Consider the following 15,000-nt stretch of genomic DNA (forward strand, 5'->3'; position numbering starts at 1 on the left):
CAGAGTAATGACCCCCAGGAGAGGTGTAATGCCCCCCAGGGCAGTGTAACGATCCCCAGGAGAGGGTTAATGCCCCCCGGGGCAGCGTAAGGACCCCCTCCCTGCCCCACTCCACCCCTGGGGAGGGAGGAGGAAGGGCCACGTGAGCGACCAGTCCCCGGATCCCAGACACCTGAGTGACAGGTGCAGGTCAAAGGTCAGAAGTACGATAGAGCACAGCGGCAGGAACCTGCACTGAGCCGAGCCTCTCACCTGTGTTAGTCCCGCCCCTGTTCAGAACCACCGCAGCCAATGAGGAGAGCCCTCTCTGCAATGCCCATTAGAATCCCTGTTTATGCAATATGTCTATGTAGGAAGGTGGCGTGATGAAGGTGATATATATTTGAATTTGTAAGCAAGAAGGATGAGAGTGTGTAAGAAGTACATAGCACAGTGTGGAGTACTGGTCTGATATGGAGAACACAACTTGGACTTTTCCATGGGCTTCTAGGCTCTAGTCCAGCTTTCTAAATAAGGATCAATATTACATGAGTTATATAGCACTTCCAATCAGCATGCTTCATATACTTTATGATTTATGTACGTTATGCTGTGTATACGTTATGCTGTAGTATATATATACTGAAGTAGGGCTTGATGCTTGGGAAAGGAAATGAGAACCAGCTGATTTAATCAACAGAATGTGCTGAAGATGCAAAAATACACACCATGCAGTGTGTGTGTGTGTGTGTGTGTGTGTGAGAGAGAGAAAGAGAAAGAGAGAGACTATCTGTGTGCATGTGAGTGCGTACACATGTGTGGGAGAGAGAAAGAGAGTGTGTGTGTACGTGTAATATGTGTGTGTGTGTGCGTATAGGGTGTGTGTGTCTGTGCAGTTGTGTGTAGTGTGTGCTTACAGTGTTTGGTGTGTGTGCAGTGTGTGTATGTGGTGTGTGTGTGTACATACAGTATGTGGTGGGTGTATAGTGTGTGCATTGCGTGTGTGTGTGTGTGTGTGTGTGTGTGTGTGTGTAGTGTGTGGAGCATGTGTGTGTGTGTGTGTGTGTGTGTGTGTAATGACTGTAGTGTGTGTGTGTGTGTGTGTGTGTGTGTAGTGTGTGTGTAATGACTGTAGTGTGTGTAGAGCGTGTGTGTGTGTAGTGTGTGTGTGTAATGACTGTAGTGTGTGTAGAGCGTGTGTGTGTGTAGTGTGTGTGTGTAATGACTGTAGTGTGTGTAGAGCATGTGTGTGTGTGTGTGTGTGTGTGTGTACGTAAGGCGGAGGTGACTGACCGTGGTGGGGGAGCTGCACTCGCTGACTGACTGACAGGTCTCTGACGCCTCAGAGGAAGCAGAGCTGGAGGACTTCTACAGGAGAGAGAGAGAGAGAGAGGGAGGGAGAGAGAGAGGGCACAAGGGAATGATAGGGAGAGGGGGAGAGAGAGAGGGAGGGAGAGGGGGAGAGGAGAGAGGGAGGGAGAGAGAAAGATTAAAAGAGTTGGAAGATGAAAAAGCAGTGAGAAAGGTAGAGAGAATATGAGAATGACAGTTAATAGGAAAAGATGGTGTATGAGGATGGGGAGATGATCAGAAGGAGAGATAGATGGAGGGATATAGAAAGATGGAGGCAAATAGAGAGGGAGAGAGGAATAAAGACAGAGAGGAAGAGATGAAAAGATTAGCGGGAACAGAGTAGAGAAACCAACAAACAACGTCTACGCTAGTGAGGTTAGCATCAGCCCGCTAGCCTCCGCTCCACAGAGAAGAGTGTGTGTGAACTCATCTGGAGTGTGAATCCCAAACACAAACACACACTGCCTCCCTGGAGCAAAGTCTTCAGTTTTCTGTCCAAACACAGCGTGTGTTCCCAGGGTCACTTTCACACAGCAAGAGTAAAAATAGCGCACAGTCTCTGAAATGAGGGAACAGTGAAGGTACATTTTGTACATTTTACACCCTGTTCTTTTGGGTAGAAATAAGATACAAATAAAATGTGAACCAAAAGGCAAGGCGTACGATTTTTAGTCTGAGACTGAGAGTGCACTGGGGCATTGGGCCGGGCCCCACAGAGCCCACAGCGTGACGCTCCCGGCGTGGCCTGCCTACCTGGCTGGTGATGTCGGAGGGCATGGGCGAGGGCGGTTTGGAGTACACGTTGGCGTCCTGCGATATGAACCCCGAGTCGTGCGAGGACACGCTGCTCAGGCGCTGGGCGCCCCCTGGTGGCGGGTGGGCCAGGCTGCGGTAGCGATAGGATGAACTGGGTGAGTGAGTCTGAGAGCCGCTGGAGGAGCGCGATGCGCTACTGTGAGCGCTGTTCACACTGCTGCAGGGGGACAGGACAGGACGGGGGGGGGGGGGGGGGGGCGTGAGGGGGAGGGGTGCGTCAGGAGGAGGGGATAAGGGACAGAGGACGGGACATAGAGGCAAGGGGAAGTGGGAAATGGACGAAAGGGGGAGTGGGGTACAGGCAAGCAGGAGGGGTGTATGAGAAAGGGGAGGGGCATATACGTAAAGGGGAGGGGCATGCCGGCAAGGGGGAGGGGCATGGTGGCAAGGGGGAGGGGAGGGTGTATAGACAGGGGGTGTGGCAAATATAAAAAGGGGAGGGACATAGACAAGGTGAGGGGCAAATGGACAAGAGGGAGGAACACAGGCACAGGCAAGGGGGAGGATCGAGGGGGTGGGTACAAATGAAGTACAGGGCGTGACAATGGTGGGGGAAACAGAGGGCATTAAACGGGCAGAGGAGGGGTACAGAAGGAGTGATGGGTGTGAGGATGGGGGGATACAGAGAAGGGATGAGAGGAAAGGAGAGGAGGAGGGAGGTGTGTTTGGGGTGGGAGGGGAGACGGGGTGGGGAGTATCAGGGAGGATTAGAGAAAGGAAAAGGGTTGCAATGGTGGGATAATTTTACGTGATTTATTTAAGGAGGGTACCCATTGTTTAACATTTCAAGAGCCCACAAAGAAAGAGGTGAAGAGAGGTAAAGAGAGAAAGAAGAAAAAGCAATAAGGATGAAGGTTTAAGGGAGCGAGAGAGAGGAAGCAAGGAGAGACCGAAGGGCGACATAGAGGGGGAGGAGCATGCAGGAGGCAGGGGAGTGTCAGACAGATAAGGGTGAGGGGTGAGGGGTCAGGGGTCAGGGAGCACACGGAAGAGACAGGTTGAGAGAACGTGAGTCACTCCTGGTCACTGCAATGAATGGCTAAAATCTGACTGTGACATCATTACTTCTTGTGCCAATCAGAGATTGCTCTTCACAGGCTATATTATCTGCAAATAATCCTACAAGAAAACATTTCAGTTCTTAAGACTACAACTCTCTAAACAAAGGAAAACAAGGCTAATTTTAAGTGTGCTTCATTTTTATTTTAGATTTTCAAGCACAATGGGTTGCAAAAGATAAGTTACCTAAGAATTTTTTTTAAAAGCAAAAACTGGACAATCGTATTTTTAAATAAACTTGACAGGATGTTAACTTCTTGACAATCTTCCAATCTCTCACCACTTTCTCAGATATACATTCAGTCATACACTGTCCCATTTCTAGCGTTGTGTTATCACGGAAAGCCACTCATTGCAGAGGTGCTCATATTGTGAAGTGAAAATGATGGCTTCCACAGTGGCTGGCTGTTAAGCAGGCGGTTTGTAAAGTGCAGTAACGGGTGTTAGCACAGATAACAGGACAACCAGGGCAGACAGGAAGACCAGACGAACACACGGACAAACTGGACTGACACACGGATAGATAAGACAGGCTGCATGCACAGAAGCCTCTATTCTGCCCACCCCCCCCCAAAAAAAACAAAATTTACAGATCCCTCACCACCTGTTAGAGGGGGAAAAAAAGTCAGACAAGCCAGGCTGTCCCACAGTATTACTGCTGAGCTATAGCCGTTGGGATTTCACAAAGCGTTCAATTCAAAATCAGAAACACTGGAACATTGAAAAATGGCCCACTTCAGTCTGCCAGTCTCCCAATGACTCACCCACACACTCATTCACTCAATCAAATGTTATTTATGTAGCACAATTAACAAAGAATGTTTCAAATTGCCACTAGCATACCCCAGGCCAAGCCCACACAAATGCAAGCCAAGGGCGACAGAGGAAGGGAAATTGGATGGTTTATTAAGCCTTTGAAGAGTAGGTTTCTGAATGCCTTTCAGAATCCTGCCAGAAGCCAGCTTTCAAGAATTCCTCTTCTTTCAATCACCACTGCCGGCTGTTGCATCAATATCAGAATGTTCAGTTAACCCTCCTATTATGTTCGGGGTCAATTTGACCCCATTTAGTGTTTGACATCTCTTAAAAATAATGCTATGTAAAATCCCTGTACCAACTTTGCATACAAATGTGTTGTGTGGGGTTTGTTTACCCTCTGTAACTGTATAAAATGTAAGAAAATATACAACCATTTTTATTTTTATCTCAGCTTTCATTATGGATGATTCTGGTGGCACTTTCCCATACAGGTGCCAAACTTTCACTTCCTGTACCTCAGGCTCTAAAATGAGATGTTTCTCACAGATTTTTCATGGATGGATAAATCTACCGTGTCATTTCGGAAACAACAACCAACGTGTCAAAATATTCATATTACAATAATTGTGTGTTTATTTAAACTGTTGGGCTCAATTAGGCCCTGAACATAAAAGCAGTCATACAGTCTTAACATAATAGGAGGGTTAAGAACATTCTAATCACATATCTGTGACCTCACACCTTAAGGGGTTAAAGAACTCAATAATGTTGGGCCTATCCTCCTATGGTCAGCTCAGAGTGTGATGGTTCAGAGGGAGAAACATGGTCAAGTCCATTTTCAGGCCATCTAACTCATTCACAAAATCACTCTGTCACTCACCTGCACATGCTGCTCTTCCTGGATCCAGAGCTGCTGGGGGAGGAGGGCGGAGTCTGGTAGGACCAGCTGTAGTCAGATCCCTTCAGGTCTTTGATCACCTGTAATAGTGTGACCAATCAAGAGATCAGCCCACGACATTCACCTGAGCTCACAGCTAACCAACCAATTAGATCACCCAACATTCACCAGAGCTTATGGCTAACCAACCAATCAGAAAGCGCTCAACATTCACCAGCTCACAGCTAAGCAGCCAATCAGATCACTCAACATTCATCAGAGCTCACAGTTAACCAGCCAATCAGATCACCCAACATTCACCAGAGGTCACAGCTAACCAACCAATCAGATCACTCAACATTCACCAGAGCTCACAGCTAACCAGCCGATAATGTAAAAACATCAGCGCATTAAAGATACAGCCACTTCAGAAACAATTCCCTGTAACCTCTGCAATCTGTGTTTCTAAGTGAATTCCCCAAAATGGATATCAAAGGACCCAAGCAGTGGTTTTGTCGATTTATCCTAGACAGTAAATTACAAGTACAGACCATACACTTTAATTTGATGGTCAAGCCAATCCACATTGCCCCCGATACATACTTGCTGGATTGTGGTATCGGTTTGGGTTGATATAAATGAGTCCATTTAAAACACTTGATGTGGCACTTTTTGAAGTAAACTGAAATCTACCACACATCCTCTCAGTGTCAATGGGGCTTTTAATGAGTTCTCCAAATGAAAGCAAATAAGGCGTACAAGGCTGTTCGTGGGATGTAATTAGCTCAAGTAGCTCTTTCAGCACTGCAGCATTATCACCCAAGAGAGCCACATTAGCCAGCACTTTATTAATTCCATAATCTGTTAAACACACGTCTATATTTCCACGAAAAATGAATATCCTCTTGGAAAATGTCGCTGAAATCAAAAGATGTTTTTCCAATGGAGAGAATCATTTATCATTTGGTCCAGTGTAGAAAACAACAATATTTTTATGTTCTGCCCAGCCAGCGGGGTATTTCACAAAGCAGGATTACTGAGTTAGCTGGATAACTGGGCCCTATTTCATAAAGCAGGATTACAGAGTTAGCTGGATAACTGGGCCCAGCTTCATAAAGCAGTATTACTGAGTTAGCTGGATAAGTGGGCCCTGTTTCATAAAGCAGGATTTCTGAGTTAGCTGGATAACTGGGCCCTGTTTCACAAAACAGGATTACTGAGTTAGCTGGATAAATGTGTTGAGTCAAACCAGAAACAGCTCTGTTTACTTCAGTCCATGCTTCAGATTTGAGAGGGTTCTGGGTTGTACTCAGTAACTCAGTAATTCTGCTTTGTAAAACAGGGGCAGGTGTGTGTGTGTGTGTGTGTGTGTGTGTGTAATAGTAGGGGTAGCTGTGTGTGTTTGTGTGTGTGTGTGTAATAACAGGGGTAGCTGTGTATGTGTGTGTGTGTGTGTGTGTGTGTGTGTGTAAAAGCAGGTGTGTGTGTGTGTGTGTGTGTGTAATAGTAGGTGTGTGTGTATGTGTGTGTATGTGTGTGTGTGTGTGTGTAATAGCAGGTGTGTGTGTGTGTGTGTGTGTGTAAAAGCAGCTGTGTGTGTGTGTGTGTGTGTGTGTAATAGCAGGTGTGTGTGTGATGGTGTGTTCTGTGTAAAAGCAGGGGCAGGTGTGCATACCTGCTCACTGGCGGGGGGAAGTTTGTGGGGGTCGGTGGTCAGCACTGTGAGGTCATCAATAATGGCCTGAAGGTGTGTGATCTCCCCCAGCATGGCGATCTCTCCGTTCTGAGGTAACCGCAGAAACAGACAGAGCCATGGCTACCCAGGGAAAAACGCACATCACTTCCTCCACGTTCTTCCTCTCTGCTTTAATTGCCTGTCCATGTCTAAATCTGCCCAATTCTGCCTTTCTCCATCCTATAATCCAGAGATCATTCAATCTTGGTTCTCGAAGGCCAAGAACTGCTGGTTTCCCACCTTCCCTTTACCTGGCAGTCAGGTGTGAAGACAGTCTGACCAATCAGTAGCACTAATTGTTCAGTTACAATTAGTAGTTCACCCGGGAGGAAAAATAAATAGGGCTGGATTTGATGACCCCCACTCTAATCCATCACCCTTCCTTACTGCATCTACCCCCGAGCCCCTCCCCTTCCTGTCAATCTCCTCCCTCTAACCCCTCCCCCTCCTGTCAATCTCTTCCCTCTAACCCCTCGCCCTCCTGTCAATCTCCTCCCTCTAACCTCTCCCCCTCCTGTAAACCTCCTCCCTCTAACTCCTCCCCCTCCGGTCAATCTCCTGCCTCCAAACCCTCCTCTTGCTGTCAGTCTCCTCCCTCTAACTCCTCCCCGCCCCTCCTCTTCCTCCCTCACCACCACGGGCTGCAGGAAGCCGATGAAGGTGCAGAAGCGGCCCCGCTCCTCCACCAGGGCCCGCCGCACCGCCTGCTTCTCCGTCTCCTCCATCAGCAGGTACATGTCGTTCACATCCTGCATGGCGCTGTCCAGCTGGGGCTGCAGGTCCCCGCGGCCTGGGGAGGGAGGGGGGGTCCAGGGCCAGGGGACGAGGAGCGAGGGTCAGGGGCGGGTGGAGGACAGCAGGGCAAGGCAAGGGGAGAGAGGAGAGGACATAGGCCAGGGGAGCAGGGTAGAAAAGGCCGGGGGGGGGAGGTGTCGTCATGGTGACCACAAGAGGCCCCCCAGAGGAGAGGAACAGAGGACATACGTGTGAGGTAGCAGGAGGAAGAGTGATCAGGAAGCGGAAGAGATGAAAGCCACAAAGGAGAACAGAGAGCAAGAGAAAAGAGAGCAGGAGCGAGAGAGAGAAGAAAACAAAAAAAGAAGAGAGAGAGGGGTGATTAGAAAGAAGTGGTGAGGTCAGGGCCTGGTGGGAGCCCCCCCCCCCCCCCAACACACACACCTCCGCCACCCCCACCAGGCATCACAAACCCCAGATGAGAAATTAAAACTCTAAAATGGCTGTCAAACAACAGGAGGAGAATGCAAATGAAGTGTGGACAGAAGGTCGGTCCCCACGAGCAAGCGCTGTCAGCCGCCATGCAGCAGAGCGGGGATCGAGCTGCCCCTGGGCATGATGGGAAACGGGAGTACTACGCGGGGGTGACTAGAGGTCAAACGGCTGGAACGGGACTCTGTCAGACATGTGTGTGACAGGGCTAGATTAGTACACGTGTGTAGCTGGTGGGATTAGTACATGTGTGGTGGGAACAGACCCTCTATAATGAACCACTCCTGTATGGCTGCACACACGTGCTTGTGCCCACACACACACACACACACACACACACACACATGTACACACTCTCCAGTCTCAGAAATACACACACACATGCACACATACATGCACACAAGCATAAACATACACAGACTATCTAGTCTTGAGACATACACACACACAACCCACGCAATGGCCTGACCTGCAGCAGGTACTACCACTACTTTCTATACTAATGAGGACTGACAGTCAAGTGAGGACAATGGAGAAACTAAAAGCAACAGCAAAGCGGACAGGGTAAAGAGGGAGAGTGAAATGTGCCATACTCACCCAGTAGTTCTACACAGGTGGACCAGCCGGAGTGTGAATGTGTGTATGTGCGAGAAAGGGGGGGGGGGGGTGAAAGAAGGAGGTAGAGGAGGAAGAGGGTATCAGGGGGGTAGGGGGGTAGGGTTTTGGGGTAAGAGAAAGCAGAGACCAAAGCTCAGTGTTAAAGTTATAGTGAGGAAGCCATCACAGCTCAGCTTTTGGGGGAGGGGGCCAAAGTGCTTCAAGTGCCAGACCGTTAGTGCAAAGAAAAAAATGATAGCCAGACCAAACCGCGACAAGCCAACCAGAATTTAAATTTTCAAGACCTGATGTTTATGTTCACATGTATTCACATGTACGGCCATCACAAAGAGAGTTTTAAAGGGAAAATAGGCAAGATTTTTGTGTTAAAACATTATTACAAGACCAATGTAAATCCCTTCCTATTGTTGAAAAAGGCTCACTGACATGTTGACTCATCCTCTGCCTGTGTTTATAGTCCTTAAATTTAGGTTTCAAAATATGCAGTTGTCGGACCGACACTCTGTACCAAAACATTGTATAGCTGTACAATAATTCAAGATCATTGGTTGAAGATTGGTTCCAATTGCCACAGCGTGGGGGGGGTCAATGTCAGCACGTTCACAGAGAAGACGGAGGAATAAACAGTGTTGTGGTTTGAAGGTGTTTGTTGCTGCAATTCCTCTCTTGACCATTAGAAGTCCGAAATGACCTATTGTACCTTTAAGAATCCGGGAGAGGAATTAAACAGGAAGCCGTACACCAGTGCCACACTAATGACAGCATTCACAAATCCCTGTGTTTGGTGTCATGGACTAAAATTAGCAGTATGTTCATGTATGTTTCACAGTATTGCATTAACCGATATGTTATGAGGGCTTGCCGTTTCCATTCACTGAAAGATTTTGAGGAGGTGTTGTCTCTGGTCACTGAACACTATAAGGAACACTGAAATATATCTGCTGCACTGAAATTAAAACCAATATTTACCTCTCCTCTAATAAAGCAGTTCTCTTTGCAATCATAAGAAATGCACTGTCGTTAACTACCGGCTCAGGGAAAAGTTTCCACCCGTGATAAAGCCATGTGAACACACTAAAACCAGGAGAACACTAAAAAGCCAGGTGAACACGCTGAAGCCAGGTGAACATGCTAAAGTCATACAAACATGCTAAAGTCAGACAAACGCGCTAAAGCCAGGTGAACAGGCTAAAGTCAGACGAACACGCTAAAATCAGGTGAACACGCTAAAGTCAAATGAACACACTAAATCCAGGTTAACACGCTAAAGCTAGGTAAAGACACTAAAGCAGCGCTACTCAACTCCACGTCCTGAAGGCCGCAGTGTCTGCAGGCATTTGCTTCAACCATGCGCAACACCACCTGTTCTCAAAAATGAGCTTATCTGAACCAAGCAGGTCAAATAATTAGTGAAATCAGGTGGTGTAGCACACAGTCGGAGCGAATACCTGCAGACACTGCGGCCCGCAGCATGTGGAGCTGAGTAGCATTGCACTAAAGTCATCCAATAATCAAAATTGAATTTAGTTTAGGACTAGGCTTAATGTTTAGGCTCATTATTGTATTCTGTTGTATTGCAGATGGCAGCAGCAGGTAGGAAACTGGGTCATAACTCAGCGCTTGTAGGTTCTGTTGTCAGTTGGGATGCTGCCATTGTACCCTAGAGTAAGGCATTTAACCTGAATTACTTCAGTAAAAATAGCCAGCGGTAATAGACAGGGTGTAAAGATTTTATCTGTGCACATTACTCTGGATAAAGAACATATGCTAAATGCTGAAACTTAATGAATTCAGAAGAGCAAGACTAGCCACCTAACCGCTAACCGCCTTTTCTAGGGGCAAGTGAGACAACACTGGATGTCTTACCAGCTTACAACAGATATCTGGACAACAGAGTTTGACAAGGGGAACACATCAACAGTAGGTTGATAGGGAAGTACAGATGTTGGGTCCTGTTCTACTTCTCGATCTGTTGTGTTTACCGCAGAGAAAATGTGCTACAAGCAGTTTTTGGGGGAATCAGCCCTTGACGTCGTCCATCCCCATTTTCAGCTGTAATTCATTTTCTCCCCATCAAAAATTCTGCTGCTCCCTCAGCTTTCCACGAAACATCGATTATTTCACTACTGTGCCGCTCCGATAAATCTCCGGCCCATTGCACCGCTGCCAAAGGAGACGTCAGGATCCGTGATTAACAACGGCATTACAGTGACGCATGCCAGGGGACTGCAGTTCATGCAACCGCCACCAGATGGCGGTGCGGCCCAACGGTGGCCGTTATCCGCTAACAGGCTGACGCAGAACTGGCCTGTTCTTGCTCTCAGCGTGTCTACTTGACTGTCGACAGCATGCCTCTTCAGAGGAACCAGCACTGGCAGGGACCCGAGCTCTGGCCAGTGACATGCCGTATTGTCACTCCCAGGTGCTAATGAGCACAACAGCCCTGTCCTGTTCCCTGCTTTGAATTCGGATAAGAGCTTTGGAGTGTTTTCAGTTGAACAGCTTGAGATATCGTGATACCAGTGAGCTAGAAAAACAAAGCGGAGAAGCTGAATGCAGGGACCCTTTCTAAGCTGGGTCCTAGAGGCTTGTTGACTCGCTTCAGAGAGAGAGTGACATTTGCCACTGCATCATGACCCCTTTAAAACCTCTCAAAATGGTGGACGTTTTTCCCTTGATAAACAGTAGAGGCATATATGACCATGGCCGCGGAGGAGAGCAAGCCGTTTATCTGACAAAGACCTTCAAACTCTTGAGCTCTGGGAGAAGTTTTCAGCAAAACAAGCACATTGTGCTCCCCTCCTATGTGAAAGATCGACCCTGATATTTCCAGCACGGCTTCTTTCAAGGTTTTTTTTTTTTCCCCGAGGCAACCTTGTGCCCCTCGACGGGCCACTGTAGCTTTCCGCACCAGCTCACAGAGGGGGGGGAATAACACCCGCAACGGAAAATCCACTAACGATCTCGTTTTTTTAAGCAGTCTGGACTCAGACAATGTGCTGAGTACTGTCTTTCTGCTTTGTTGTTTTTGTTTTTAACTCTAAACACACTGTTCAGCCGTACAGCTGGGACAGTTTATCCAGAACCAGGGCTTTTGCTTACCAACCCTTTCCTGACCCGCCCGAGGAAGGCAGCTGAGTGGGCCTGCTAATAATCCCGCGATTAGCGCGTAGCGATATAAACCTGTGATTAGCGTGCAGCGATATATGAACCTGTGATTAGCGTGCAGGGATATAAACCTGCGATTAGCGCACTGCGATAGCATATCGCACTCCGCGTCCACCGTGTCTGTATCCGGGACAGATGGTGAAAGAGCATTCCTTGGCAAAAGAGGCAATCGACACAAGAGCTTGTGCCAAAGGGACATAACATAGCATAACATAACATAACATAACATAATGATAGTCCAGCAATGCTTGCCGTTTTCCTAGCACTAAAGTGAACCTACTGCTTAGTTTTCCAAAAAACTAGATAGTATCAAGCATCGTATCAAGCCTGGTCCTGAAAACCCCCAGAGTTTGTGCCTCCACTACATGAACAGGCAAGCCAACCCACACAGTGACCACTCTATGGCTGTGGAAAAGTACTTCCTAACGTCTGTGCGGAGTTTATCCTCAGCTGAAGCAGGGATCAGGCCTACCTTTCCTGGCCTTTTTCTGCAGCTTAAGGGTGTCGGACGACTTCTTCTTGATCTCGTGCCGGGAGCGCTTGTACTCTGGGTCAGAGAGAGGGCAGGGGGGCGGGTTAGTGCTTGTGTTCTGAGGGATTGGGGGTGAGGAGAGACTGCCTGTGGGACAGACCCAGGGCTCTGGGGGTGAGGGGCATTGTTGTCACCTTTGGCGTGGTCCTTGTCCAGTTGGTTGGCAGTTTTCTTCCAATCCTCGATTCTGTCCTGGAGTGGAGTGACTAGACTCTCCATCAGAGCACTGAGGGAGGGATAGAGGGATAGAGAGATAGAGATGGAGAGAGAGAGGGAGGAGGGAGGGAGGGAGAGAAAGAGGGAGAGCCTGTGTAAGCATGAGGAACACTCATCTCTCATATATACTAAGCATACCCTCAACATTCTAAAGCGCAACGCTGGAAGGTCCATCAAACATTCTACAGTGGCAGGGTTACCCCAGCTGTGCTGAGACATGCACACACACCACACACACGCACACACATGTAAACAGGGCAGAACCAGAGTGGTCCTATGACTTGGACACATTGCACCTGAGAGACCCAGGCCAGAGTGGGGTAGGGGTCAGTGCGGGGGGTGTTGGGGGGCATATGGAATGGCGTGACGGGGAGAGGATTAACACAGGAAGAATGGGATTATGAGCTGAATACACAAATCGAGATTACATCAGGTCCACTGCAGTGACATTGCATCACAGACCCCGCCCGTCAGTGGGGGAAACCTGAGAGCTGCCAGCCAATCACAGCCTGCCAACATCCCCCCTATCCTCATCATCGACCCGGAACAGTCATCATCATCACTCATCAGTAACATGGACGTCCTTCACACATCCTTTCAGAGGGAGAATTCACCACACACCCTTTCATCTGAGATATCACACACACACACACACACACACACACTCTTTCTCTCTCTCACATACATAAACACACACACACACGCAAACACAGTCCCACTCTCACACACTCCCACTAACCCACTCACTCTCTCTCACACACACACACACACACACACACACACACACACTCACAGTCTCTCACTGACACACGCTCTCCAACTCTCACACGCACTCTCGCACACACACTCCTACGTTCAAACACACTCCCACTCCCACTAACCCTCTCTCTTTCTCTCTCTCTCTCTCTCGCACACACACAAACACACTCACACACACACTCCCACTCACACGCTCTCTCATTCACACACACACACACACACACACACACACACACACACACACACACTCACACGCTCTCTCATTCACACACAAACACACACTGTCCCACACACACACACACACACACACTCTCCCACTCACACACACACACACACACACACTGTCCCACTCACACACACACACACACACTGTCCCACTCACACACACACACACACACACACACACTGTCCCACTCACACACACATTAATTTCACTGATTGATATCACCTGTGACCTCAGGACAGTCTCGCATTGCCAGCACCTTCTCGGTCTTTCACGCACACACACTCAGCCCTCGCTCTCCCGTGAGGGGCGATCCGAGTGGCTGGACAGGGGCTGACATTCCCAACTGACAGATAATGTTGCCATCGCGATACTGCCCCTATGTGTGGTCACGCCAATAAAGCAGACATTTGAATTTGATCTCTACTGTGGTCATGAGAAAGGTATCTTACAATGTGTCAATTCCTCCAGGGATTCTAGTTTCACACACTGATTGCATATCATGTACTGAACAATCCTGCACTTCAAACAACGACCTGCTAAGATGACCAACTCAACCAAGCACTTTAGGTGAAGTTATGTACAGTATACAGTATAAACATCGGACCAGACTGGATGACATCGGAGACAGGCAGGGTAGCAGAGTTGGCTTTCCATTTTACACAAGAAGCACGTGCCGAGGGATTAGAGAAACTTCTGGAACACGGACGCCGCGAAACTATTTTCCCCCCTTCGAATCAGCGGTAATCCTTGGCACTGTTCCGATCCCTCTACAGCTGAACTTCTGCCATTACGAGATCCGCTCCCATCTCCAACGGCCGTCTCGGTAACACAAGATCCCCTCGGCGTCTGGGAAATGTTAAAAACACGGCTTATCCCTAATTATATCACTCTCCAGTGCAAACGAGGGGTGGGTGTGGGGGGTGGGGGTCACAGGCCGCGGCAGACCGTCGAGCCTCACTTAACAGCCAAGAGCAGGAGGGTAGTCTCCCGCCCAGAGGCGGCAGAAGAATGTAAACACGTCGTATGGAGACGTGTCATTAGAGATGGGTATTTTTATTCTTTTATACATTTCCAAATGTGTTTGGAAAAATGAGTATACTGGATATGATGTATGAGTTTGAGTATTTCACATGGAATTACTACTGGCGCTCACTGATAATTTTTGCAGCAGGTTAGTGGTCTGCAGATGATCCAGCACCAGGGGAGTCAAATGATTTAACTTCTGGATGAATGTTGGGGAGTGCTTGGTGGTTGGTGGGATGGGTTTTGGGGATACTCTATTGGTTGTAGTTAGAGGTTCTATTTCAATAACATGACGGGGATGTTAAACACGCAGGGATGGGCTTACGCTGAGGAGAAAGAGCTGACGGAAAGTGTGATGGAGAGGAGAGGGACTAACCACACCGAGAGGAGCAGGCCTGACTTAGGTTACAGGCCAGAAACCGCCAGCGACTGCCACCACCACCACAGACCACAGTCCCATACACAATCTGTGTCTGCAGTGAGGTACAGACTGGTCCTTCAACAAAGCACACACACACACACTCACACACACACGCACACACACACACACTCACACACACACACACACACACACACACACACACAGCACAGACACTGAAATCTGTAAACATGCATATATGTTCAGCAACAGGATACTGTAGGGCACTGTAGGA

General features: G+C 48.3%; 1 protein-coding gene across 1 annotated transcript in view; it reads right to left on the minus strand.

Moving 5' to 3' along the window:
• Positions 1–15,000, minus strand: part of LOC133130984 (protein MTSS 2-like) — a 78,940-nt gene that overhangs the window by 5,600 nt on the left and 58,340 nt on the right. The window contains exons 5-11 of the mRNA XM_061246015.1: positions 12,258–12,349; positions 12,064–12,138; positions 7,211–7,368; positions 6,519–6,626; positions 4,847–4,944; positions 2,086–2,305; positions 1,273–1,347 (exon numbers count right to left, since the gene is read on the minus strand). Coding sequence (XP_061101999.1) covers positions 1,273–1,347; positions 2,086–2,305; positions 4,847–4,944; positions 6,519–6,626; positions 7,211–7,368; positions 12,064–12,138; positions 12,258–12,349 — 826 coding nt within the window. The remainder of the gene's footprint in view (positions 1–1,272; positions 1,348–2,085; positions 2,306–4,846; positions 4,945–6,518; positions 6,627–7,210; positions 7,369–12,063; positions 12,139–12,257; positions 12,350–15,000) is intronic.

This window comes from Conger conger, chromosome 6, assembly GCF_963514075.1.
Source record: "Conger conger chromosome 6, fConCon1.1, whole genome shotgun sequence".
NCBI classification, from domain to species: Eukaryota; Metazoa; Chordata; class Actinopteri; order Anguilliformes; family Congridae; genus Conger; species Conger conger.